At 41.1% G+C, this 27,403-nt stretch overlaps 1 protein-coding gene across 1 annotated transcript in view; it reads right to left on the bottom strand.

Moving 5' to 3' along the window:
• SHISA9 (shisa family member 9) overlaps window positions 1–27,403 on the bottom strand; it is a 266,177-nt gene that overhangs the window by 5,902 nt on the left and 232,872 nt on the right. Inside the window, exon 3 of the mRNA XM_069985414.1 lies at window positions 20,404–20,559. Coding sequence (XP_069841515.1) covers window positions 20,404–20,559 — 156 coding nt within the window. The remainder of the gene's footprint in view (window positions 1–20,403; window positions 20,560–27,403) is intronic.

The following is a 27,403-nucleotide window of genomic DNA, read 5'->3' as shown; positions in this document are numbered from 1 at the left end:
ACTCTATTAGCCCAGCTCTATTGCCACCACTCATAAAAAATGCGGCTAAGCAGACACAGACAGCTCCTTCACAGCCCCCCCTGTGCACACAGCCTCTGGGAGGTCTGCCCTAGCCCCTATCTCCAGGCCAGTGTTTCCCAACCTTTTCAACCTCAGGGAACTCCTACCAGATAACGGTCTACAAAATGCAGAAAACTCATTCAGTGACTCACAGGTGACGTCTTCTTTGATCTGAGTTTTTCTCTTTCCCTTTTCCTCTCCATCTGACACAGGCCTCCATGATGATTTCTTCCAGCTGCAATTCATCTCTTTAGAACCAGCCTGACAAATATATTAGGCTCTCCTCTGCTGTGCCCCCAAATAGTAATAATTTCCAGTGTTGTGCCCCATAGTAATAATGCCTCCCGCTGTATTGCCCACATTGTAAAATGCCCCCCTGCTGTGCACCCTTAGGCTGGGTTCACACTACGTACATTTCAGGCAGTACTTGGTCCGCAAGTCAGGTCCTCATAGCAACCAAAACCAGGAGTGGATTGAAAACACAATGTTGAAATTGAGTGGATGGCAAATTGAGTGAACGGTAAATAACTGCCATTATTTCAATATAACAGCCGTTGTTTTAAAACAATTAAATGACGGCCATCCACTCAATTACAACATTATGTGAACATAGCCTTTCTGTGTTTTCAATCCACTCCTGGTTTTGGTTGCTATACTGCCTCAAAAATACAGCCTCAAATATACGTAGTGTGAACCCAGCCTTATATAGTAATAATGCCCCTGCTGTGCCCCCATATAGTGATAACTACCCCACCTGACCCCCCCACACTACCCTGGCTGGGCCCCATTTTAACCCCCCAACAGACACTACCTCACCTGACCCCTCCCCTACACACACATTACCCCACCTAGGCCCCATCTTAATCGCCTCCCCCAACACACACACACTCTATCTCACTTCAGCCCCGGCCTCCCCGGGTTACAATACTCACCAACGGCGAAGAAGTGCGGCAGGGTAGGAGTTCGCCACCTATAGGACTGCCGGGTGACTTCGTGGAGCGCATGTCTGGTGGCAGGAGAGAGGCTGTGCTGGGGTGTAGCGCCGCGGCGGCACATGCATACAATTGAAAAGTAACTTCACTGATGCCGCATCTGAGCGGTATGTGAGGGCAGGCAGGAGAGAGGCTGTGCAGGAGCGTAGCGCCGCCGTGGCGCACGCATCTACTGCACAGGTGACTTCACTGATGCCGTGTCTGAGCGGTATGTGAGGGCAGGCAAGTTGCTGGCAGGAGAGAGGTAGTGCAGGAGGTAGCGCCACTGTAGCCGGCCACGGCGCACGCATCCAATGCACAAGTGATGTCACTGATTCAGCGTCTGAGCGGTACGTGAGGGCGGGCAAGGTGCTGACCTGCACCTTGCCTACCCCCATGTACCGCTCAGACGCTGCATCAGTGGCCAGGGATGAGAGGCCACGGCTGCTGTTAATAGACGCTGGCAGTGAGTCCAGACCAAAAAACTTTCGGGGCTAGGCATAATGTATTCGGGGCTTAGGCCCCAGATGATTATGTCTAGCGACGCCACTGGTGCACACAATGGAGCGGGGACCGCACACTGATGGACCCGCATCCAAATTCAGCGCCAGTGAAGATCATCCGGATGGTACTGCAGTACTAGCCGGGATGATCTCTGACATCGGCCGTTCCGTGACCAGGCCGCGTCACGGAACGGCCAGTGTCTTGCACAGTGGGAACATGGCCTTACTCTGATTTACTACTTAAGAAAAAAAATTAGTGAGGAAAATAATCTCAAAAGGTATCATAACTAGTACTCAGGAAAGAAAATGCACACAAAGCATTTCATGTAGTTGTACATATAACCAAGAGACATTAGTGTCAGCCAAAGGTGTGAGGTGCAGCAGCTCCATTCTCTCCATGTTCGTATCATGTAGTTGTACAGTTATGTGCGTATCACATACACTACTTGTCTGTTTCAGTTCAGCCTCTATAAGACTCTTTAATGTAAAAGAATGACACTCTCTCATGCTACTTAGCTAACCGTGGTCTAATAATTACCACCTACCTGACCTTTTCCTAATAGATATGCTGCATTTCTGGCTAATGGTTCTGTGTATGTTATACATGAAAATTGCCATAAAAATAACACTGGTCATTTGTGAGTGATAATGTTAATGTGACAATTGGGTTGTAGTCGTGTTGAAATCTGGCTGTGAAAAATGACATTACAGCTGGAATCACAGATATGGCGCAGTTCACAGTACAGTTTTGTTTTTGCTTTTTTAAACCAAACCCAGCAATGGAGAAAAATACTGAAACTTGTTCCTTTTGTATTAACTTCTGTGTCTGGCAAAAAAAAACAAAAAAAAAAAAACCTCTAAACCCGCCATGAAACTGCATGCTTGATTCCAGCTGTTGTCCAGGATTTAAAAAAAAAGTATTTGTGGCTGAGGGTGGTGTAAAGCTAAAGAAGAAGCTATACTCATCTACCTTGATCACCCACAGCTGCCTAGTGTTCCTAGATGCATCACCCCCCACCCCCCAAGAAGTACCCACTCAGCCAATCACCAGTTAAGGCAGGACATCCTTGTGGTTAGTGATTGGCTAAGCAGGATAGTTCCTGTGAGGATGATGTGTCACTAGGAATCAGGAAGTAGCAGCGACACATGGGGACCAAAGAACATTGAAGCTGCAGGGGCTTGAGGGTTGGTGAGTAAAGTGTCATTTTTTTACACTACCCCCAGCCACACTTACAATTTTTAAGGCAGCCTCTTTAATACAATTAACTGAAAATAATTGGAAAGTTGAGCACACGTCTTTTGTTAGTGGAGACTTTCTAATGACTGCAGACATCTCTTAGGGCTGGGTTCTCGTGGAAAGCCACTTGACTTTAGCTGCAAGCATAGTTTTGTAGTGAAGTATCAGTTTAGCATATTGCACTTGACAGATAAACTGCTTGTAGCTAAAGTCATTTTAAAAATTTAACTTGCAAGCCCGACAGGTTTCGGCTAGCCTGTGGCGACACCTAGACTACATCATGGCCACTATGTGAGAACCCAACCCTAACACTGAAAACAGTTTATGAAGATTCTAGTTATAGTAACATATCCCAATCACACTCACATAACCTGAGGCAATTTAGGGTACACAAACTGGGAGTGGATGTGGTCTTACTGCAGTTTCCTGCTTATTTTCCATATATAGAGAAGATGAAAAACAGAACACAATAACACTAAAAACATAGTATTAATCTAAAGGCCCATTCTCTTTGCATATGGCTCTCCAGCTGTTAGCACTATCAATTTTATGGCTATATCACACCAGGAACATTATAGCTGTGTTGGAGCTTTGCATTAAAATACCAGCAATTAATAAGTTAAGTGAATGGAAGTACAGTAAACATTGACCATGGAAGAAAAGTAAGAAGGAAAGGAAAAGGGAAGCTTGTATTTCTAAACCATTGTCCACTCAATAAGTCTTACCCCCATAAAAGAAATAAGCTTATTATCACAGAGGGTCAAACCGCTGAAATCCTCACCATCTCAAGAACAGGACAAGTCTCCTGCTGGAATGGAGGGGCAGTCACCCAAATGTGCAAATGTGACTTCCACCTCATGCATTGCCTATGGAGACTGCCAAATACAGGGAGGGTCCTATTGGTCTAACCTGTGGACAGTAGGGGTAGGCTAGGTTTACACTGTTCTTTTTTCTACCTTTTAATATTTTTTTATGTTTCATTGTTTTTTTATTTTTGTTTGTTTGTTTGCATTACATAAAAGTGTAGTTAACTATACTTTTGTAAACAGAAAAAAAAATTATATATTGCAATGATCTTTTTTGTTATCTACTGGGAAACAGAATCTGCCCCAGCATCTATTTCTATCATTCATTTAACGTATACATTTTATATTTTTAACAGTATATCATGTATGTGTTAAACATACACAAAAAAGCAGTTTGAACCCAGCCTAAGTTTTAATGGTGGGGCAACTCCTTTACTCTTCTCACTAAATACATCCACATGCAATATGTAGTACTGGTGACCTCTTAAGTGGCAGAAGAATTGTTAAGCCCCCTTAGGTTATGGCACGGACCCAGTATAGCACAGATAAAAAGCTAGAAGAGGGATAACAGATATAGTAATGTCACTGTACAGTAATTTCCTAGCATCAGGGTAAAAATACAGTAAAAGTTCTGCTCAGCAGTGTTATATCAATACTTAGGTGAGTGATATGAGAGTACATAAGTAATAAGCAGAGTGTTTGTAGGTACTAGGACACAGCTGCTATTGCTTGGATATCCGAGTACTTAGATTCTGCAGAATAATAACATGAACAGGGTTTTCAAGGATTAGGAAAAGCATGGTTACTTTTTTTTTTTTTTTTTGCAAAAACAACTCCACCCCTGTTTCCAGGATGTGTGTGCTATTATACCTCATCACCATTCATTTCAATGGAGCTAAGCTGCAATACCCCACCCAAACTGGGGACAAGAGTGGTCCTCTTTCTGGAAGAAAATAGACATGTTTCTATAATTAAAGTGGACAGGGGCGTAGCTAGGATTCATCGGGCCCAATAGCAAAAACTGTATGGGACCACTCTCCCCTACGCACATTACAAAGCACTGTGCACACACACACACACACACACACACACACATGCACATATATATATAGAGAGGCTTCGTGAGTTGGCCAAAAATTAAATTCTCTAGTGGCCAGAGTCAGAATCCTACTTGCATCCACAAGAGTGACTGGCAGAGCAGAAAGCCCATGGCTTCTTGTTCTGTCAGTCCACTGTATTTAACTATAAGGGCCCATGTACTGCAGTGTGTAAGTGACAAGGAGCTTTCTGAGTCACTGCTCATACACTGATAACCCTTGACCTTGAAGCTTGCAGCCAGAAAAAAAGAGGTCAGGGGTTATCAGAGCAATGAAGCAGAAATCTCCTTGTCTTCTTCTTTTTAACCCTTTTTGTGGTGCAGCATGTAAGTGTGCAGTGTCCCAGAACAGGCCCTCTTATCCTCACACTTTTATTATAACCGTTCCTGTTCTGGAAAGCTATGGTTCACTGCAAACTGTGTGTGTTGTGTCACCCCTCTCATTGTTCAGGTCTGCTATTCCATTCATTTCTTGAATGCATATTCAGGTATCACTGCCTAAGGGTATTATGTCGCCCCCCAGTGTTCAAGTATGGTACTTCTCATGTATATTTCACTGTATATGCCTAATGGTGTGATGATGCAATGGCTGGATGTCACGTGACTGCCCCTGCTTCCATGGTAACTACAATGGCCATCAAGCCTTGGCTGGGGAATACCATGTGACTTCCTCTCTGCCTGAGTCTTGTCCTCCACCATCAGGGGGACAGTTTCTGTGTGTGTTCTCTCTCCCCTGTCAGGAGACAGATACGTGTGCTCTGCTGCTCCAGTTCCACAAGAAGTGTTCCTGGCTGTGTGCTATTCTCAAGTCCTCAAGATTCTCATCTATTCTCCAGATCTGGGTGCCGTTCTTCAGTCATTCCTCTCATTATCTTCTCTGATCATCAACAGCAAGTATTCATCTCAGTCTCATTCCACCCAGCATCTTATCCTCAGTATCACTACTACTCCCATCATTCAGTACACTATCATCACAGCCTATTGCAGCATCACCCATTACTGTGCTTTATCCAAGTCTGCCTTATACCCGGTTGCATCCGGAGAGACTGTTGCTATTAGTTACCACCGGTACAATAAATATACAACTACCGTTGTTTCTGAACCTTGGCATTGGTGTAATTATTGGTGCCCTGACTAAGGACAACGAAGAATCGCATGCCTAGTCTCCGCTCGGTCAGGAGCCCGGTTTCCAGCTGTGACCCCTCATGCCTAAACCTTGACAACCCTCTAGCTAGCAGCTGCCCCGATTCCTGCCCGCAACAACACCTATCAGCGGAGTGGCCCCTAGGGGCCCGGGCATCGCAAGTGAACATTAATTCACTTACACACTGCAGTACATAAGGGGTTAAGCAGAAGGTACTCTGCTCCTGCACCTATAAGGGGTTAAGCAGAAGCACACCGGACAACTCTTATCTTCCCTGTTCATCCCAGGACCCCCTTTAACACGCGTCCCATAGCAGCTGCCTGGCCTGCCTCTATGGTGGATCCACTGAAAGTGGATCTATGTCAGTTCTCTCTATACTCCTTTTTTTGTTTCTCGAAAAAAGAAAGGTTAAGAGTATGCAGTAGGATGATTGATACCTCTTTGGGTTATCTTTTTAATAATTTAAATTTTTTAATTTTCTTCTATTACAGGATATACATCATGGTATCATGGAACTGTAAAGACTGATATAAGCTATATATTTTTTTTATTAAAGTGCTTTTTTACACAAACTCACTTTACATATTGCTTTATGTCTCCAGACTTCACAAAACAATGTAATTTCTCACCACTGGATGTATCCATGCAATTTTGGTGAGTGAGGTCTGGGTACAGGATGGTAAGCTGCTCTATGGTAGGTTCTGCTTCAATCCAGCACTTGTAAAGCCTAACAGCAGAATAATAAGCTGCTGTTTATGTGCCTTCACTGTCTCTGCCTCCCACTTCTTTTGTATTTTATCCTCAATGTAACTTTCACAAAAAGCGTTTGCTTGCATAGAGACGGCATAATCTTGGTTCTTTCCGACATTATTTGGAGTGTTTGTCCACCCACAGGCTCTAGGAAAGTATAGGATTTTATCACTGCACAAAATGTTACCTTTATCTGCTGAAGATGGAAAATACATGTTGTCTATCAGTCACTCTGCATAAGAGTTATTATGCAATCCGTACAAAGCTGGTAAAGAATTTAGATAGCTTTTAGTTACTAGTAAAAGGCGGCTCAGTGGTTGTGTTGAACAATAAGGACACCTGTATATGTAAAGGTCCTTCACAACAGGAATCATAAGAATTTTACTTATTGCTTTCTACACAAAACACCCTTCAGCTTTAGCTGTGTTAAATTTGTTAGTAAATGTAAACTCTAACATATATATATATATATATATATATATCACCTTTAGATAACTTTAGCATAAAAAATGGGCAGGAATTTAATTGCTGTCACAGAAAGACAAGTGTGGTTCAACTTTAAGCCACTAGGGGGTGTCACTTCCACTGAACTTGTACAGCAGTTCTCAGCCTACTAGGATCCGATAATCTTTAAGAGGTTATCTGGCATTAGGAATTTTTATTTTATATAATCCTACCCTGCGGAAGAGCTTCTTAAACATGTTATTTTAACCTCTCTACGCTCCCCTGGTGTTCTTTTGTGGCTGCTCGGGTTTCCCCTACTAACTGCAGTCACTGCCAGCCAATCAGAGCCCACTTAGGCTGTGATGCTGTCCCGTTTCAGTCAGTGATTGGCTAAGCGGGCTGTCACTACTGAGACGACTTAAAGGAGAAGTCTGGTGAAAAATTTTATTAAAGTATTGTATTGCCCCCCAAAAGTTACACAAATTACCAATATACACTTATTACAGGAAATGCTTATAAAGTGCTTTTTTCCCTGCACTTACTACTGCATCAAGGCTTTACTTCCTGGATAAAATGGTGATGTCACAACCCGACTCCCAGGGCTGTGCGGGCTGTGGCTGCTGGAGAGAATGATGCAGAGTGGCAGAGGGATGCTTAGTGTACCTCCAGTGCCCTGTGTCCCTCAGTGTCCCCCTGCCATCATCCTCTCCAGCAGCCACAGCCCGCACAGCTCTGGGAGTCGGGTCGTGACATCACCATTTTATCCAGGAAGTGACATCACCATTTTATCCAGGAAGTGACATCACTATTTTATCCAGGAAGTGAAGCCTTGATGCAGCAGTAAGTGCAGAAAAAAGCACTTTATAAGCATTTCCCATATTAAGTCTATATTGGTAATTTGTATAATTTTTTTTTTTTTTTTTTTTTTTTTTTTTTGGGGGGGGGGGGGGGGGAGGGACACAAAATTTTTTGCCGGGCTTCTCCTTTAATCTTGAAAATGGCAGCAGCTGCATTCAGCAAGGGACACTGGTGGCAGAAGGATGCCGGCGGAGCATGGAGAGGTAAGCATAACATGTTAATTATGTTCTCCAGCAGCGCAGGTTTCCTTATGCCGGATGACCCCTTTAAGTAAGAGACACCAAGATGGAACACAGGTAGTGGGGCCAGTGCTTAGCTAGTGCTGTGTACAGGAGAGAGCCTGACTGTGTGAATACAAGCTTAGCCTGCCTGCCTCCTCCAGAGAGTTCAGACTGGGCCTGATTTTTTCAGAATTTTCTGTAACCCATAAAGTGTTGTGCAACCCTTCCTTGAGTAGCTTGTCATCATCAGCATCAATTCACCATTCAGACCAGGGCTATTTTTGTGATGTAACCCATTTTTAGCTTATCATCAGGAGTCGTTCACTGTATAGAACAGAGCTGCTTATATAATTTTAACCCCTTCATTGCTGTGATGTTGTCGCTGTTCTTCCTTCTGCTTACTTTGTACATTGCAAGGTCAATACAGTGCACATTTTACTACCGTTCAGTAAATAACCCCCTAGCACAGTGTAGCCTGTATGTAATAGAATTACAGAGAGGAGTAGGTGCTGTCCTGTGACTGGCCAGAGATGTGTCTGTGTATGTACTGCTAGCAAACAATATGGCTGTGGACCTCCTGAAATGAAGAGAGGGACAAACAGCTGTGTACCATGAAGGGAGCAGGGGCTCCATAACAGCACTGAGAGTCATAAATACTTTATGCATGCAATTAGAAGTGGTCTCGGCACTACTTCCTACGGCAATCAGGCTTCCAATTGCAAGTGATACGGAGAAACTGTGAAGGTGGCTTGTGCTGCAACAACTGGCGGTGCTCAACTTATGCAGTAGTCTTTGATGTAATATCTAGCAACGTAGAATAATTCAGTGGCACTCAGTGGCGACGATCGTTTCGCGTGCTCAGCTGAAGCACGCTTTGTCTCAGCCTCAGCAGGCTGAGACAAAGCGTGCGTCAGCTGAGCATGCGAAACGATCGTCACCCGTCTGCACCCATCCCAGTGACCAGAAAATGAAATAAAGTTATTCACTGATTTTGCAACTTATCCTGGTGAGTGCCACTGAATTATTCTACGTTGCTAGATAAATACTTTATCATCACTCTGATGGGTTAATGCAGCAAATCCATGCAGCTTTTTTAAAAATGTAAAAGTACAGGTACACTTTGCTCATGTTCGACAATTAATTTGTGTTAGTAAGATAAACCAATAGTAAGCTGCTCAGTGCCTATTCTGTCCTATTGCAATAAGATGAAATCTGCAAAGGAGCCGGGCAGCGAGTGTTAAATTATCTTCGTAGCACATTTGCAGGACAAATAAAGCAATCCTGGGCAGCCAATGACATCAATGGACTTTATTATGTGATGCAAGGACAAGCTGGGTTCTAGCGAGAAAGAGAGATAGTGACACTCTTGTGTGTGATAGTGTCACTATTGTTATAACTTTCAAAATCTAAACGGAAGATGTGATATAAAGCAAGTTTGCAATATACATTCATTATTTTGTTGTTGCTATCATGCTGTTAAACAAAGCTGTACTTACCAGAAATCCAGGTCCAGTCTCCTGAAGGCAGATTTTCTGACCTCTGCTGCTTGAAAAATGAAGGATGAGATTTATCAAACTGGTGTAAAGTAGAATTGTTTTAGTTGGCCCTAGAACCAATTAGTTTCCACCTTTCATTTTTCAAAAAGTCTGTGAGGAATGAAAAGTGGAATCTGATTGTTTTTTAGGGGCAACTAAGACAATTCTACTTTACACCAGTTTGGTAAATCTCCCCCACAGACTAAACACATGAATTCCTGCCAGTACAGAGAGTCACAGCTCAATATGTCCGTCAATCACATGACTGCCTTCTCTGTGAGTGCTCAGATGGCCTGGGAAACATAGGACTACCTGTTTTCTGACTGTTTTCTGTTCTTTGAGAAAAAAAACTGTCAGAAAACAGGTGCCGTGTTTTTCATGATAACTAAAAATAAATAAATGAATGTATATTGCAAACTTGCTTTATAGCACATCTACTGTTCATTTAGATTTTGAAAGTTATAACGACAGCGACACTTTAAACTTTGTTCTGCATACAGCTAACCCTACTGATCCCATGTTTTCACCATGTGTTTTCAATGGGAAGAGGAGAGTAAGCCACTGCTGAATATTTGTAGTGGTAACTCTACTGGAAAAAAAAATGTGCATTAAAGTTCTGTTAATATAACAGAAAAAGGCTATTTTCACACAACGTCAAAAATGGAGGAAAAATGTCCCATTTCGCTATTTAAAAAAATGTCCGTTTTTGCAGTAATTTAACTGACTTCAATGCAATTTCATTGAAGTCAATGGGAAGACGGAAGTCCTATGCACACAATGCATTGAAAAACGGACGTTTTGCCGCGGACGTCAAAATAATGAACATGAACATTATTTTCGGACGTTTTTTGCAAATAGGCAAATAAGCCACAACCAAAGGGCAATTAGTAACCCCAAAATAAAATAATGTGCAAACACCTGTCATTGCACTAAGGGGATGCCAGGCTTTGAAAAACGTCCGTTATTTTAGACTCAAAATAACGGACGTCATTTTAAACGGAGCTGAAAAAAACGTTGTGTGAACATAGCCAAAGGGTTAGATCTACTGGTACAGGGTCAAGTTAAAAAACATTTCTCAGAAGGTCAGGGTACACTGGGAATACTATCCGTGCAGGTAGTGTTTGACAATCCATCAAACTATCTAAATAAAATTTCAATATGAAAAATATAAACTTTACTCGCCCATGTACAGCAGCAATGTTTCCATAGTTCAGCATGCAGTTGTATATGTACTCACATGGACTCTGTATGTAAGCACTATCCCTGACGTGTAAAAGTTGAAAGTGACCCCAGCATTCTCTGTATCACCTGGGCTCTGAAATATCAGACTGGGATTAACTGTACATCTTAGCACTTATCAATTACTAGTATATTCAACATTGATTTGTAATACAGTATACATCAAAATATACCTGTACTGTACTTTTTAAACATTTAAAAAACATCATGCCTTGTTAACAGTTTTTGTAATGTCCCAGCTGTTACTGAGCCTCCGTGAGCCCCATTTTTGTTCTCAACATTTCAGGAGACAGTGTCAGAGATTGATTCGGACCTACTCCTCTCTGCTATGCCATGAACTGACACTGTACAGGAGGATTATTTAAACAGTACAGAACTATAGATGGTTTGTTGAAGAAGGATTAGGGGGTTATTAATGCACTGGCTTAGCATGGTGCTATGTGACCCAAAAGGGGGGAAAAACTGCTAAATCACAGCGAGGAATGGGTTAAATCAGAAAAAAAAGTCTAAACAGGAAGCGGCTGCTGATAACAAGCTAAAGGGAGGGGGTGAGGTTGCATTTAGGAGGCAGCACAGTGAACAGTAAGACTACAAACATAGGGACAGTTGCCCAGAACTTTATGGATAGTAAGAGTTAAGTAGGGAGCCTTGATTTACCTTTCAGGTACAATGTGAGCTATCTGAAGAAGGCAGATCAGACTACACTCTCTCTCCCTCTCCCAAACCCTCCCCCACTTCCTGTGCTCCTCTTGGTGCCTCTGCTGTTAGAGACTAAATTCCAATGGCAACAGGTAGTGAGCAGCAGTTTTCTAGAAAGTGAGACATCTAAGGGGGATTTATTAGGACAAGTGTCTCATACTGCTAAAATCCCCCTCCAGCACCCTCTAGCATACTAGATTTATGTGGAGGTGTATGGCTCTGCCTAAATCCAAGTGCATGTGAGTTGTGCATGTGCCTCTACAGAACACAATGCTGGCTCCAAACTGGCTTGGATTTTAGATACAATCTACACCTACATGTAGACATAAATTGTGATCAATGCTGCATGTGCAGAAAACCAGCTGCACATTTAAATTGTTATCCTCATTTTTTCCCAGAACAGGTGATACCTTTGATAGTAAATGCAAACTCTTTGAATGCAAATTTAAATTGAACACATGGCCCGTTGTTTTAGTATACTAGTATACGTTTATTTGTTTGGGCTGTATTAGGTTTGTCTGAAGCCCTCTAGCATTTAACGTATGTTTGTGCAGATTAGGTGCCTGAGCGTGCTTGCTGACATATTCTGCTTTGTGCATGCACATATGCTCAAATGTTTGCAATCTATGGACTCAGCATGATGGGTTAATAGAAGAACAAATGCTTGAAAACAAATTGTTATATCTTCCAAAATACGAGATGTGATTTCTGAAGATTTGCATAACAAATGTTTGATAGAGGAGGATGTCAGCTGAATAAGAACAAATAATGTCAAAGCTGTAGTTACAGCCTTTTATATAGATGAATAATCTTCCCATGAGATTTAAGGGAGTGTTATGTTTTTAAGGTGGAAATTTAATAACAAATACCTAATAAGAAGGGCAAAGGCAATGCTGGTATACACATGTGACCACCTTAAAAAAGGCAACCTGTAATAATCAGCCATTATTAGACATTCAACAGGACCAGACTTATTTTTATTAACTTAACAGAGGTATTTGGTTTCACTTGGATTGAGAGCACTTTGCAAGAAGAGCTCACAGTTTTTCAAAATTGTAACTTGGTTTAAGAGCATCTCTTTGCTTTATGTACTCCCTGTACTGGGAGTACTGGGTGGGAGGGTGAGTGGGGGAGGGTTATCTGTGGAGGTAATCTTTTTATAGCTGTAACCCCGCTATGTGCTCACATCTGCCCCACTCATTCCTTCATGCTCCCTGAAGTTTTTGTCAGCCCTTGTGTTTTCCATCCTCTCCATTCCTGCTATAATGTGCCTAGACTCACACTCAGCTATACACACTGCTGCTATAATGTGCCTGCACTCACGCTCAGCCATTCCCACTGCTGAATAGAAAAGTCTCTGTCACTGTCCTCCTGCACAACTCTGTGATTCTCACTTCCTGATTGGTTCATGCTGAACACACACGCCTTTCCCATTGCTGTCATGTGACCACACAGACCTCTGACAGCAGCCCTGCCTCTCTATTCTAGTCTGTTGTACAGTATTACACTACTGCATTATGGGGATCTGTAAACTGCTGCAGTTTTTTAAGGTTTATGCACTTGCTATACATTATACTCCACATGCTGATTGCTATACTGTACAGTAATTTATAATATCCCATATTCAGCTGTTTCTAAATGTTTGTTTTATTAGTTTTACATCTTATTTAGAATAAAAAGTCATTAGTTTTGGTGTGTGGAACCAATTGTCTGCATTTCATTGATTTCTTATGGGAAAATTTGCTTTGGATTACAAGTGTGGTCCCGGAACGAATTATGCTCATAATCCAAGGCACCACTGTAACTTCTTTTAACCTTATAAACTATGTAAAAGAAAATAATTGTTTAAGGGTACTTTGGAGAGCATCAACTGATGTAAGAAAGTAATACAGATTTGTAAAAAAGTTCTATAAAAAATACGTCTATACTATGTGATCTGGTCAAGAACCACTCACTTCACACCGGTATGTGTGTGAACTTGGGATACAGCCAATTACAACCTCTTTGGCTAATATCAGCTCAACAGTTCAATATATCCCCCTGTTATAATGACACTTTCTCTTGTGGGTGCACAATATATGAAAAGAGTCCACTCACATTTAGTAGTCTTCACTTCGACTTCTTTTATTTGAATGCTGTAGTTCAGTTCGGCTGAGTTTGAAGAGAGCACCGGAGGCTAGGCATCCTCTCCGCTGCCACGCAACGTTTCGGAAGGCGGGGCCTCCTTACACCAGCCTCCAGCTACCTCCAGTGCTCTGTTCACACACAGCCTAACTGAACTACAGCGTTCAAATAAAAGAAGTCGAAGTGAAGACTACTAAATGTGAGGGGACTCTTTTCACATATTGTGCACCCACAAGAGAAAGTGTCATTATAATATGGGGATATATTGAACTGTTGAGCCTATAAAAAAATACCAAAAGCCTATCAGTACTTATCAGCTGATGTATGCCTTTCAGGAAGTGGTGTTTTGTCTGACACAGTGCTCTCTGCTGCTGAGTCCAAGACAGTAACTGTCTAGAGCAGTTTTTTTTTATTTTATTTCAGGCTATTTCAGTGTTTTGAGGCTCGCAACTGAGGTTCCACGGCCCCCCTTCTTTGCATTAAAATTTTGTAGGGGGCAATCAGTGGAGACTCTTAAATGAGCACTCCATTGGATTTTTTCATTGATCTGCCTGAGCTCAGTGATTGTTGTGTTTTATTGGTCTATTTTTCATTACCCCTGGTAGCTAGAATCCTGTTTCACACTGATTAGGGGCAAATACCCCCAAAAAGCTGTCTGTAGATGTCTAGTCTTGGTAACCCTCATCCTATGTCATTACACTCGCAACAGAGTTAGACTTTGACTAATAGGGGCCACCCAATTTAGATACCAATGCTTGCAACAGAGTGAGGACCTGAGGGGCTACGTATCAGGGTGGTTTGGTGCTCTCCCCACTAGGAGGCACTCCTTGGCCTCAGGCTTTCTTCTCTGGAGAGGGGGATATCTGGCTATTCCTGTGTTTTGAGACTCACGTACCCCTTCTTTGCATATTTAAATTTTGTAGGGGGCAATTAGTAGAGACTCTTAAATGAGCACTCCATTGGATTTTTTCATTGATCTCCCCGAGTTCAGTGATTGTTGTGTTTTGTCTTCTTATCTCCATGGTTACAGACTAAACAAAAAACACTATGTAGTGTGAATTTGTGGTCACATACCGATACACATTCAGTAGGTCAGTTGCAAAGTGCATATACCCTTTAATTCAAATTACAATCATTGTTGTATACTGTCGGGAAAAAGTATAGCAATAGCCTCCTAAAACCTGGAAAGAGATACCAATGCTTCTATCAGAAACATTCTATAGTATATTATTATTGTTGGAAATACTCTAGCAGCTACAGTGGTAAAATCCAATACTATTATATTAGAAAATTTAAATTTTTGCAGTTTCCTAGTATTATAGTTTAACCCTTAGAGGACCCGGCCAATTTCAATTTTTGCGTTTTCGTTTTTTCCTCCTTGTGCTTAAAAGGCCATAGCATTTGTACCAAAGTACACTGCGAAACCAGAAAAAAATTCAAAGCGTGGTGAAATAAAAAACAAACAAACAAAAAAAACAAACGCATTTCTTTTATTTGTTTTTTTTTTGTTGTTTTTACGCCGTTTGCCCTGGGGTTAAACTTGTTATATATGTTCATCAAGTTGTTACGATTACGACGATATATAACATGTTTAACTTTCATTGTATCTGATGACCGGTAAAAAAATTCAAACCATTGTTAACATAAATATGTTCCTTAAAATCGCTCCATTCCTAGGCTTATAGCGCTTTTATCCTTTGGTCTATGGGGCTGTGTCAGGTGTCATTTTTTGCACCATGATGTGTTCTTTCTATCGGTACCTTGACTGCGCATATGCGACTTTTTGATCGCTTTTTATTACAATTTTTCTGGATTTGATGCGACCAAAAATGCGCAATTCTGCACTTTGGGATTTTTTTTGCGAGATCGGGAATGGGATAAATTAATAGTTCGGGCGATTACGCACACAGCGATACCAAACATATTTGTTTATTTATTTATTTGTTTATTTTTATTTATAACATGGGAAAAGGGGGGTGATTCTGACTTTTATTAGGGGAGGGGGCTTTTTACTTATAATAACACTTTTATTTTAACTTTTACACTTATACTAGAAGCCCCCCTGGGGCTGCATGGGAGATCTGTGCTGCATGGGAGCGATCCTCCCCACTAGACACCAGGGAACACCTGCATTCGGTAACTGGATGCATCTGTCAACTTTGACAGCTGCATCCGATTACTGTATTAGCGGCACGGCGATCGGACCGTGCCCACTAATACCCGCGGTCCCGGGCTACGAGTGGCACCCGGGACCGTGGCGGTTCAGAGCTCGGCCGCTGCGCGGCCCTGCTCTGAACGCGGGGGGGGGCGGCCCTGGACGAACTAAAAATCTATTGAAAAGGAAAGATTCTAATATATTTTGTCTATTATTACTGTACTAACCATATTATGTACAGTTCGAATTGCAGGGGATGGCCAGGAAGTCTGTCAAGCATTGAGTTATGTCATATTAGGGGGCAGGCTACTGGCAATTTCTACTCTACAGCCAAGTAAAATGCAGCAGTGTTATTTCTTGGGATGTGATTTCTTATTTCTTTGGTACAGAATACCTTACAAACTTACAAACGTGCCCAACGAACGAGGGATCTAGAATAAAAGAATTACTGGTGTTGGTAAGTTAAATAATTATGGTAGTTTCATGTAAATAATTTTAAGAACATTAAGTTATAAGATGTTAGCCTTTGAAAATCTCACATATAAAGGCATTTTTTTACTTGCTGGTTTACTTTGGGTTTTCAGCTTTACTACCAGTGGGTTAACTATAGCCTAAAGGTAATGTCTTCAAACAAATGACTTCTAATTATTTATAATTAGTTGACCACACAATGATTCCTGAACTGGAAAAAAAAATCTGTGTATCCTTGAAAGAACTAATCCCTAGATAGAAACAGTTCCAGAAGGCAAAAGGGATTCTCCATCATAAAAATGTACATATTATAGATCAAAACAACCACTGTATGTTACCTTTATACGTCACCACTATTCTTGTTTCAGATTGAGGGAACATTTTTTTCTGAAATGTTCTAATACCTCCTTAAGGTTAAACAAGCTAAACATTATATTAAATGGAAAATATATGTAAATGTAATATTTCAGTAATATCCCACTGCTGCGTGACTCAGATTTACAGCTACACCCCATACACCCCAGTTGGACAATATTTGTAGTACTGACATAAGTAATATTTTTTTTTTCTTTAGGAACCACCCTTGTTGCATGAGAAATCTGGCATGGGGCAAAAAAAAGTATTCCGGGCTGGGGATGGGTGAACATAAAAAGGAAGTTATATTCACCTGTCCCTGTACACCACTCCTGGACCCCAGGTGGCTTTCTTCCTAGCTCCACTCTGGCTACGTCACAACCTGGTTGACCGATGCCCCACTCAGCCAGTAAGTAAATGGGGTGGGACACTGCTGCAGTCATTGATTGGCTGAGATGGGCTTCATCCCAACCCACTTGTGACATTCAGCCTGGGTTGTTACATACTCGGAATTCGGGACAAGAGGACACCCGGCCAGGTACGGGAGCCCGGTGATGCGGCACAGCACGGGCAAAGGGACAGGTGAGCATGTTGTCTTTAATTTCCCCCCACCCCTCGCCCTTGCCAGAAAACATACAGTTAAGGCTTGCCTTATGTATGCTGTAGATTTTAATCTTGCAGCTCCAGTGGTCTATTTAGTGCCCCATTGTGCTGCTCACGCTTCTGCATTCCACTCTGAGCTGGTGGGTGGGCCCTTAGATTAGCTTATTTTGCAGCACTGTTCAGGGGTGTTTACGGCCACTGGCCAATCAGCATACAACATTACTGGGCCAGTCTGTGTTGAGCAGAGGGACAACTGACATCACTTCCTGCATTTGGTCTCTTTTTTGCTGTTACTACAGACCAAAGGGCCTTAGTCATGGAGCCTCGACTGCAGCTTTTCAATAAGTGGATGAATTTATAGCATTGTGTTTCATATAGAAAACAGGCAAAAAGAAAAAAAAAGTAAATGGCAAAGATGTATTATATCACCTCCCTGCTGATTTAACATTAGTTACAAACGAAACAAAAATATGCAGCAAGGTTTCTTAAAAGACAGCTTGTTTATATGTTTCTTTAACTTTATGTGAACCAGAACAATCAATAAATTTCACATACAGTAGATAAACTAATACAAAGAACAACTCCAGTCACCGTGCTGTAGAAACAGTCATTTAAGTAGAAATAATTATAGTATTTTCTGCAACTATTTGCAAGAACAAATTGCAGGACACAGACAAGGGCAATATTTCCACTTGTTAAATGCTTTGATTGTTCTGTGTTTGCAGTCTCCCTTATAAAAGGATCAGGGACATTTAGGCCATTGACAAATACAAAGCTCCAAGGTTACATGAGAAATTTCTTCCTTATTTTCTGATGTTTCAGTTAGGAAAAAAACACAAGAAACAGCAATTGTTATCTTTTAAACTAGCTAGAACTTTATTAATATGCCCCATATGAATGAAGGAAAAGGGGGCAGAACTGCTGAAAGAAAGAATTAATAAGGGGGGTTGCATACAAAGCAATTTCTATATTTCTATTTTGTATAGAGATATAATGCATCTGTGGGGATTACTAGGGGAGAATGCCTCCACAGTTAAAGGAGAACTCTGGGCTTGGGGTAATTTTTGGCAGAGTGCTGGGGAGGGGGAAGATTAAAGAAGTAACATGCTCTCCCCTCTCCCACTCCAGCACTGGTGCTGTATTTCTGCAGCCCCAGTCCCCCAGTCCTGTCTGCTTCTGGGTCTGAGTGGGGACCTGAGATGTGAAAAACCAGGCCTGCTCAGCGGTCATAGCGGGGTCCCACCTTGGCCGCTGCTTGTCTGAGTGGGCCTAACACGTCATGTCCCATATCCCCACTCAGACCCAGGACCGTAGCTGCGGGATAGCGGCACCAGCGCTGGAGTGGGGAGGTGAGAGCATGTTACTTCTTTCATCCTTACCCCTCCCCAGCACTCTGCCAAAAATCGAGTTCTCCTTTAAAAATGTGATGGAAAATACAAAGTGAATGTAGAATTAAAGTGTAGGCCCATGGCATAAGGTAATATATTATTAAGGTCTTAATGACAGTACAAGAAAAGGTTTAAATGACCTAAAAATAGTCAAGTGTTAGAGCTGTCCACCATTAAGGTGCTGAACTGCATCTAGATTGTAGCGTAAAGTGTACCTGTTGGGATGACTCACTTCGGGATCAGTGGCAAGATTCACTGCTAATTTGGAGACGCAATAAGACGGTAATGCACACATTACAAACAGGTAAGCATAAGATGTTTAATATTTTTTAGATGAATGCAGCTATGTAGAAAATATTTAAATCTTCCTTTAAATGGGTACTGTCACTTGAATAAAAAAAACTTTTGACATGTTGGAGAGAGTACTGTTGAGCAAGCATTAAAATGTTTGAGTGAGTCATGTTTGAGTCATTACTCTAGTCAAGCATTTTTAAATTTTGAGTGCTTGACTCGAGTAATGAACACCACTAAAATAATGGGAGATTTGAGCATTAAACCAGGTGCCTGCAGCTTCGCAGTTTCAAAGTTACCTGGTTAACCTGAAATCTTACAAAGTGACAATTTGGGGGCCAGACTGCTCTCCGGGGGGGGGGGGGGAGAGATACTTGCCACTCTGGTCTTCTGTCTTCACTATGGCTTTAAAGGTGAATATACCAGTAGGGGATTGCCACTAGCGTGGGGGGGGGGGGGGGGCAAGGTCCTTTTTTTTAAATACTGCTTGGTTCCTGCGCTCTCCACTGTTCTTTTGCTGTGTACCGACCCAGCCTTTTGCACTGGGGGCAGCCCCCTTTCCCCATAGTGTGACAGTTGTGATGACCATTTCCACAGCCTTCAGGCTTGGAGATTGGCTACCTCTGCAGCCTTTCAACAAGCTGTTGATTCATATTTTAGTTTTAACTTGACCTATAGTGGCAAAAACGTTTGTAGGCATACAGCATAGGCTAATGGTGGTGGCTGAAAATTTCAGTTGTTGTGCATTGTTGGAGAGAAATACTTTTAGTAGTTATTCTATTTTGATTGGTTTTTGAACGGTATTCCCACTTTATAGTAACATTGTTCAGTTTACAGTATAAGAACTGTACTCACAGCAATTACTGACAGCAGATCCCTGTGTACCTCAAAGAGCTAAAAACAGGCTCCCCTCCCCCAGACTGTGCTGTCCTGCTCTGTGGTTATTCTGTCCATAAGATGGCTGACATGTAGAAGCATGTAACCGTGCCCCTCCCCCAGTGGCCACCACTGTGGTTATTCTGTCCATAAGATGGCCGACATGGAGGAGCATGTGACCATGCCCCACCTCCAGTGTCCACCACTGAGCCTTTATATGCCTATGGAGGACACAGAGGGAGGGGTGTGGTCACATTCTCCTCTATGCTCAGCCATATTATGGACAGAATCACCATTCACCATACAGACCAGGATGGCACAGCCTAGAGGAGGGGTAGCGGTTGTCAGCAAGTGGGGTGAGTACAGATACTTATACTGTACACTGAACAATTTTACCATAAAGTGATCAACCCTCTTTACTTCCTATTTTTAATTAGTGCAATATCGAACTATATAAAGAAAACAAATGAAACGGCATCTGAAAAGTTGTTTCTGAGCCGTTTAAGTATCATGTGTATTTAAGATCTCTATGACTATTACAATCCAGCAAGTTGGAGTGAGGCAGCCGTACTACTTACCAACTGCTTTAAGAGAGGCATATTTGTTGAGCTCCTTTCCAGGAGGCTGCTGCTCATATGGATTTGAAATCTGTCCCATGGTTGGAAAGGAATGTGGATGTGCCATCTGTGGAAGGTGTGGGGATGTTGGAACGACATTATTCATTTTTGAAGTATCTACGAGAAAAAGAGAGATTATGTTAATTGGACATCTAACATCCTGTAATGTCAGGAATATAGAGCTAAGGTGTCGCAGCTTTGTAAATGTATACTATAAAATTATACATTACTGGAAATAAAAACTTTAAAGTATAAAAAATCACAACGTAATGAAAACTCTTAGCCCACAGGACAGTTTTTTATTGATAACTTTGGACATGATATAATTAAAAGCAGTTACTCTGTCATTTACCCCCATGATAGGGGTTTACCCATCTGCCGATAATTCATTTCAGGACCATTACGCCCCGAGGTTACACATGTCTCCAGGGACAATCCAAGCCCTGGACATGTGTGTAAGCTCAGTGGGAGGGAGGGAAAGTATACTTACCGCTCCCTGAGGTCCCGACCACCAGAGTGTGCTCCAGCCTGGCCACCGCTCTCATAGCTGAAATAGCTGTGGTGGTCAGGAACCTAGGCAACTGCTTTCAACACTACAGGGAAGCCACACTCCAAAAGAAAGCAAAGCATTTGCAATTTTGCTTTTTTTGCATTCTCTATCACCTAACAAAAGTTTAGGTGATGGGTACACCCCTTGAAGAGGTTTATACATAGATACAGACATGTCCCTCAAGTACCCAGTATGATACAGTAACATCACTTGAAAAAACAGCTTAATATTACATTTATAAAAAGGCAGCTGCTAGATATCTTCCACTCTTCAAAGGGAACCTGTGACAACAAAAATGCATATTGTGGTGGGATGGTACACACTATTTGATCACATGGTATGCTAAGAACCTCATTTATTTGGATTGTGAATATAAATGCAGTCTTCCAATCCATAGTCATTATGTTATATAGCAGAAAGATTGTGGGATAAGTTCAAGGATAACTTGGTATTCATGTAAATCTCCCTGTTCATTATGGGCTAAGTAGTCAAGTAGGCGGTTTTACGCTAACAACTGACAGCTATCTGTGTACAAGTGTACATACAGAGAGACCTGTTGACCAATCACTTGAGTATAAATAAAAAAAAATTAATATTTAAAAACTGTTATTATTACAGGCCTATAACATGTTACAGGCCTATAAAATCTTAAGAAATGCATTATATAGAATGTGATTTTAGTATAAGTGCAGGTTCACACAACATAAAAATAAGGGCAAAAGGGCCAGATTTTGTGGAAAACGTACGGCCTTAAATTTGAAAAACTTAATGGTAAATTGGCTGTCAGTGTGCACACCGTATGGAATAACAGGCGTAAAATAATGTACAGCACATGAATTTTAGGTTGTAATAAAAAAAAAATACGGCTGTATTTTTAACTCAAAATAATCGCCATCCAAAAGTACTGCCGCAAAAGAACTTTTGAATATACCCTAAAGCATACAGGATACAAGCACCTTTACTTCTGTCTTTCATATTTAAGGGGTTATCCTGTGAAAATCTTTTTCTTTCAAATCAACTGGTTTCAAAAAGTTATATAGATTTGTCCAGTCTGGCACAGTGCTCTCTGTCCATGTCAGGAACTCTCCAGAGCAGTAGCAAATCCTCATAGAAAACTTCTCCTGCTCTGGACAGTTCCTGTCTCGGACAGAGGTGGCAGCAGAGAGCACTGTGTCAGACTGAAAATAATATACCACTTCCTGCAGGACATACAGCAGCTGATAAGTACCGGAAGACTTAAGATTATTAAATAGAAGTAAATAACGGATCTATATAACTTTCTGACACCAGTTGATTTGAAAGATTGACACTGGAAAAACCCTTTAACTGTTGTTGACAACACAAAGCACCTTTTTTGAGCTAAGGGTTCATTCTTTTCCAGACAGTGGGTGTGTGTGAGGGGGGTCCATACAATATTTTAAGTTCCATCCATTATGACTCTACACAGATCATCTCCCACTCGTATTTCTGAATCAAAGTGTGGTTTCCTCTGTTGCTTTGTTTCTAAGCTCCGCAAAGCCAACTGCATTTTGCTTGATAATTTATATTGAATCAAAATGATGTTTTCCTGGGTAATTAGTGATGACTACATTTGTCGTAGAGCAATTTAACTTGCTTGCCATTACCTCATTCACAATAAAGCACCGGTGACAGCGAAGGACATTAAGTGGTTAGTTTTACTGAAGCTCACATCAAAACGATTACTGCACAAAAGTGATTACGGGGACAGGACAAACAGTGATCCATTACAGTGGTAAAATGGGAGATTCGGAAAATTCCTTCGCTTTGAACTGACAATTATACAACACCTAATGTCTTCAGAAGAGAAAGAAGAAAGGCAAGAAAAAGAGGCAGATAATCACATGTAATTGCATACAAAATGCAGAGTGCTTCACATGAGCTGCCTCCTTTTCGGCATAAATCAATAAATGAGCACATTTCTCATCTACAGACTGGAAAGTTGCAGATTGCCAATTCGCAGCTAATACATTAGTCATAAAAATATCAAATGAAACTCTGATGCGTTTATAAGTGTATGTGTGTATGTGTATAGACCTTCCACTAAACATAAATCACTATACAGTAATGGCAAAATGTAGAAGATATTGAATGATATTAAGGCCGTTTGCATCACGTTTGTGGTTTATGTTCACTGCAAACTGTGAGAAATGCTGCCGACATACAACCAACATGTTTATAGCCCATAGACATACAGTACAATTAGCTGGAATACACTGGTTCACCTTTAAGTTCATTATACTAAAAAACATAGTTGTCAACTCTTATACAAAGAATCCCATGGAAAGGTTTATTTTATAATGCAAGTTAATGGTGTACAACAGTATGAAAAATAAGGGGGGGACGTTTGGCGTTTATGTCATGAAAGTCCAACTCTTAAAAATGTACAATATATATATATATATATATATATATATATATATATATATAAATGTACTATATATATATATATATATATATATATATATATATATAGCCTCTCATTGAAAGCACAGTAGATTTTATAAAAATAACAAAAAAATACGTACAGCAATTTAATATCAAATCAATATGGAAGTAAAATAGTAAAAACATGTTAGAAATACTTAGGGGCAGATTTACCATTTTACATGATGATCTTTACCTGTAGCCTCAGGCTATGTTCACACTAAGTAAGTTTCGTAATAATTACGGCCGTTGTTGACGATTTGCAACAACGGCCGTGATTACTACAGAACTTACGTAGTGCTGCCGTCTATGGAATCCCGAGCAGTGTATATACACATAGTATACTCTCTGGCCAGGATCCCTAGCGGCACCGCAAAAAACTGACATATCATTTACAGAATAGCGACCGCAGAGAACCTGTCAGTTCACACAATGGAGCGTGCGGCTCCGGATTAGTGCGCACTCGCATCCGAATTCAGCAGCAGTGAAGATCTTCCAGCGTACCGGTAGGGATGATCTTCTCTGACACTGGCCGTTCTGTGATTCGCCGGGTCACGGAATGGCCGGTGTCTTACGCCATGTGAACATGGCCTTTTGGTGTAAAGTGCTACAAACTTATTAAGAAACATTTATGGTGTAAAATTTAGATAATGTGGTGAACTGTAGGAGGCCACACCTCATCCTACTAAGGAATTGTTGTACTTCGAGATGGAAACAACTAGAGTTTGATTATTCAGCATTTGAATAGCGGCAGCTTAAGAAGTTGGATGAATTAGTATTAGTATTGTAAGTCTGTTTTGTTTTGTTATGTGGTTTTGTTATGTTTTGTTTTGTTATGTGGTTTTGTTATGTTTTGTTTTGTTATGTGGTTTTGTTATGTTTTGTTTTGATGTTGGCCGAAAGGAAATCGGCAAACTTATGTATATGGTAAATAATCAATAAAATATTAGTATCTATGCTTTTCCAGAATCCCTAGGGCTGCATCCAACTTCTTCATCACTCGAGCATGTTCTAGTTGCCCTCATCTCTAATTGTACTCTTTACAATCTGACATGATGCTCTCTGCTGCCACCTCTGTCCACGATAGGAAATGTACAGAGTAGCAAATGTCCATTGCCTCTCCTGCTTTGGACAGTTCCTGTCATGGACAGAGGTGGCAGCAGAGAGCACTGTGTCAGACTGGAAAGAATACATCACGTCCTGCAGCAGCTGATAAGTACTAGAAGGATTGAGATATATATATATATATATATATATATATATATATATATATATATATGATAAAAGTGATTTACAAATCTGTATAACTTTTAGACACCACTTGATTTGATTTTTTTTTTCCTTCGGAGTACTCCTTTAACTTATAGATCAATTGTTTTTTAATGGAATGTTTTTCATGGTTAAAAGTGTCTGTTCTGCTCGGTTTTCATTACGACAGTCAATCTGAGACAATTTTTTTTGTCCTGTCAAAAATCATGACAATTTAATTTTTTTTGGACAACATCTATGGCACCAGGATGCTACAGGATAGGCAACCTGCTGCATCCTATCAAACCTTATATATATATATATTTTATATTTATATTTATATATATATATATATTTTTTTTTTTATTTATTTATTTTTATAGCAATTGACTTCAACACAGCTAAAAAAAAAAAAGCAAAATAAATAAAGAATCAGTTTAGGGCTATGTTCACACAACGTATCTTTTTGTAAAAGTCCTTTTCATTTGCAATCGGTAACAACGGCCATACTTTTTATGGAAAGATACAGTACGTTGCTTAGTCTTCTATGGGATCCTATACACATAGCATACGCTCCGGCCGGGATCTCTCGCAGCGCCGCAAGAAAATGACATGTCATTTTTCAATGAATAGTGGCAGCAGAAAACCATGTCAGTGCACACTATGGAGCGAGCAGCTCCGGCCGCATGCTCCATAGTGTGCAGTGGGGAGTTCTGAGGTGGGCGTGCACAGATGTGCCCATATCAGAACTCTGCGGTGCCAAAGATCATCCAGCAGGTACTGCAGTACCGGCCGGGATGATCTTTTCAGAGACTGGCTGTTCTCTGACCCGTCCGGGTCACGTAACAGCCGGTCTCTTACTGCACGTAAACATAGCCTAAAAATGGATGCAAACTAATGCAAATGTCAAAAAGAAAGGAGAGTTGATCCATTTAGCTTCCTGTAGAAAAAATGACCTTTATTTAGCTTCCTGTAAACAAAATCACGCACAGAATGTGCTAACAGGATGCAGAAATGTAATGTGAACCTAGCGTCAGGATGCGTTTGACACAAGAACCTCTATGTTTTCTCCACATTAAGCATGTTCTTCACGTTTCAGCAAAAGAATATTAAGAGCTTACATTACAATAAGCAAACCTCTGCCGAGAAGACTGCTAATGAGGCAAAAATAACATTTAAGAACAACCCTTCATTTCCTAACAGCGGCATTACCTAATCTAGTAAATGTAGTATGTAGGCGCCCCATTTGCATCAGCGGGGTCACTAATTATTTGATATACAGTATTGCTGTAAATAACAGCCTCTCATATTTACAAATAGGCAGCAGATGAAACAAATCAATGCCGTATGACTTACAAAATACAAGGTGTTAGCTGTTATTTACAAATGAGTCACAGCGTGTGCAACAGATAGAAAATAATGGAACTGATGGAACTCTGCTCTAAACAGGCAATTTATAATCATGCTATGTCAAGCTCTCCCGCTTACCAAATTGGTGTACTATTACACAGGAATAACAGTTAAGTTAGAAATAAGGTCTGAAAAAAAAAAGAGGTTGAATAAAAAAAAAGTTGACATTTCGTTTAGCTCTGCCGATTCTCAGGGTACCAGTTCACAGGAGGTACAGTAGACAATGTGTGTACCTTGCCGCTTTCTGCGGATTACCCTTATTATTTTGTACATTGACAGTGCATCTTTTGTCCATAAGCTCTATCTGGTATTACTAGTCATGAGTAATGCTGCGTTTACACGTAACGATTATCGTCGAATTCGAACGATAATCGTACGTGTAAACGCAGCGAACGATCGAACGACGCATGATAAATATTACATCGTGATCTTTCATCAGGTCAGCAAATCGTCGTTCATCGTACGCAAAAAATTCGCAAATCGTTCCGTGTGAACAGTCGTTCGCCGATATAACCAATGTGTGAGATAGGCTTAAACGATCGCAAAACGATCGCAGTGCGAATTTTCGTACGATATATCGTACCGTCTAAACGCTGATCGTTATAAAAAAAAATCGTAAATCCGACATCGCTAATCGTACAATCGGGCCAATAATCGTTACGTGTAAACGCAGCATAAGGCTGCATTCCACACCTGAATGTGTTGGCTTCTGACTATGAGGCTGTGCGTTATACTACACGGTTAATAATCAGAATTATTTTCTACAATGGAATACTGAATTTGCTTTCTTCTTATCCACTAGAGCTCTGCCTCCTACAAGTGAATGGGGCTTAGATGCTATAGTAGCCCACAAAGAAGAGTGCCCCCCTTTTTTTTTGGGGGGGGGGGGGAGCAGTTCCCCCAGAGTTACAGGCTCACCTCTTATGGGTGAGACAAGCTCTCTTGGTCGCCGCCAAGGCAGAGTTTTTAGAGTGCTTCCCCCCTTAGAGATGAGCGAAGCGGATCAAGATTTGCTGCAAAATGTGCTGTAAACTTGCTTCATTCTGCAAAGCGAATTCCCACATACAGTCTATCTGGAGCATTACTGAGCAGGAGAAAAAGATTAACTATAATCTCTAGCTCCCGTCCAATCAGCTGTGATGTCAGCACCTCCCCCTATATTCAAGGCGGTTCGATAACGGAGGTGACCAGTTGGCTGTGTGTGGAGGAAAGAGAGGGATGGCAGAAGGCAGAGAGACAAACAGAGTGATATAAGGACAGAGAGGATAGGAATGACGGAAATTGGATGATTGGCTGGCTTTTTTAAAT

This window comes from Dendropsophus ebraccatus, chromosome 9 (genome assembly GCF_027789765.1).
Source record: "Dendropsophus ebraccatus isolate aDenEbr1 chromosome 9, aDenEbr1.pat, whole genome shotgun sequence".
Lineage (NCBI taxonomy): Eukaryota > Metazoa > Chordata > Amphibia > Anura > Hylidae > Dendropsophus > Dendropsophus ebraccatus.
Note: the sequence above shows the minus strand (reverse complement) of the source record. Positions and strands in the feature narration are given on the sequence as shown.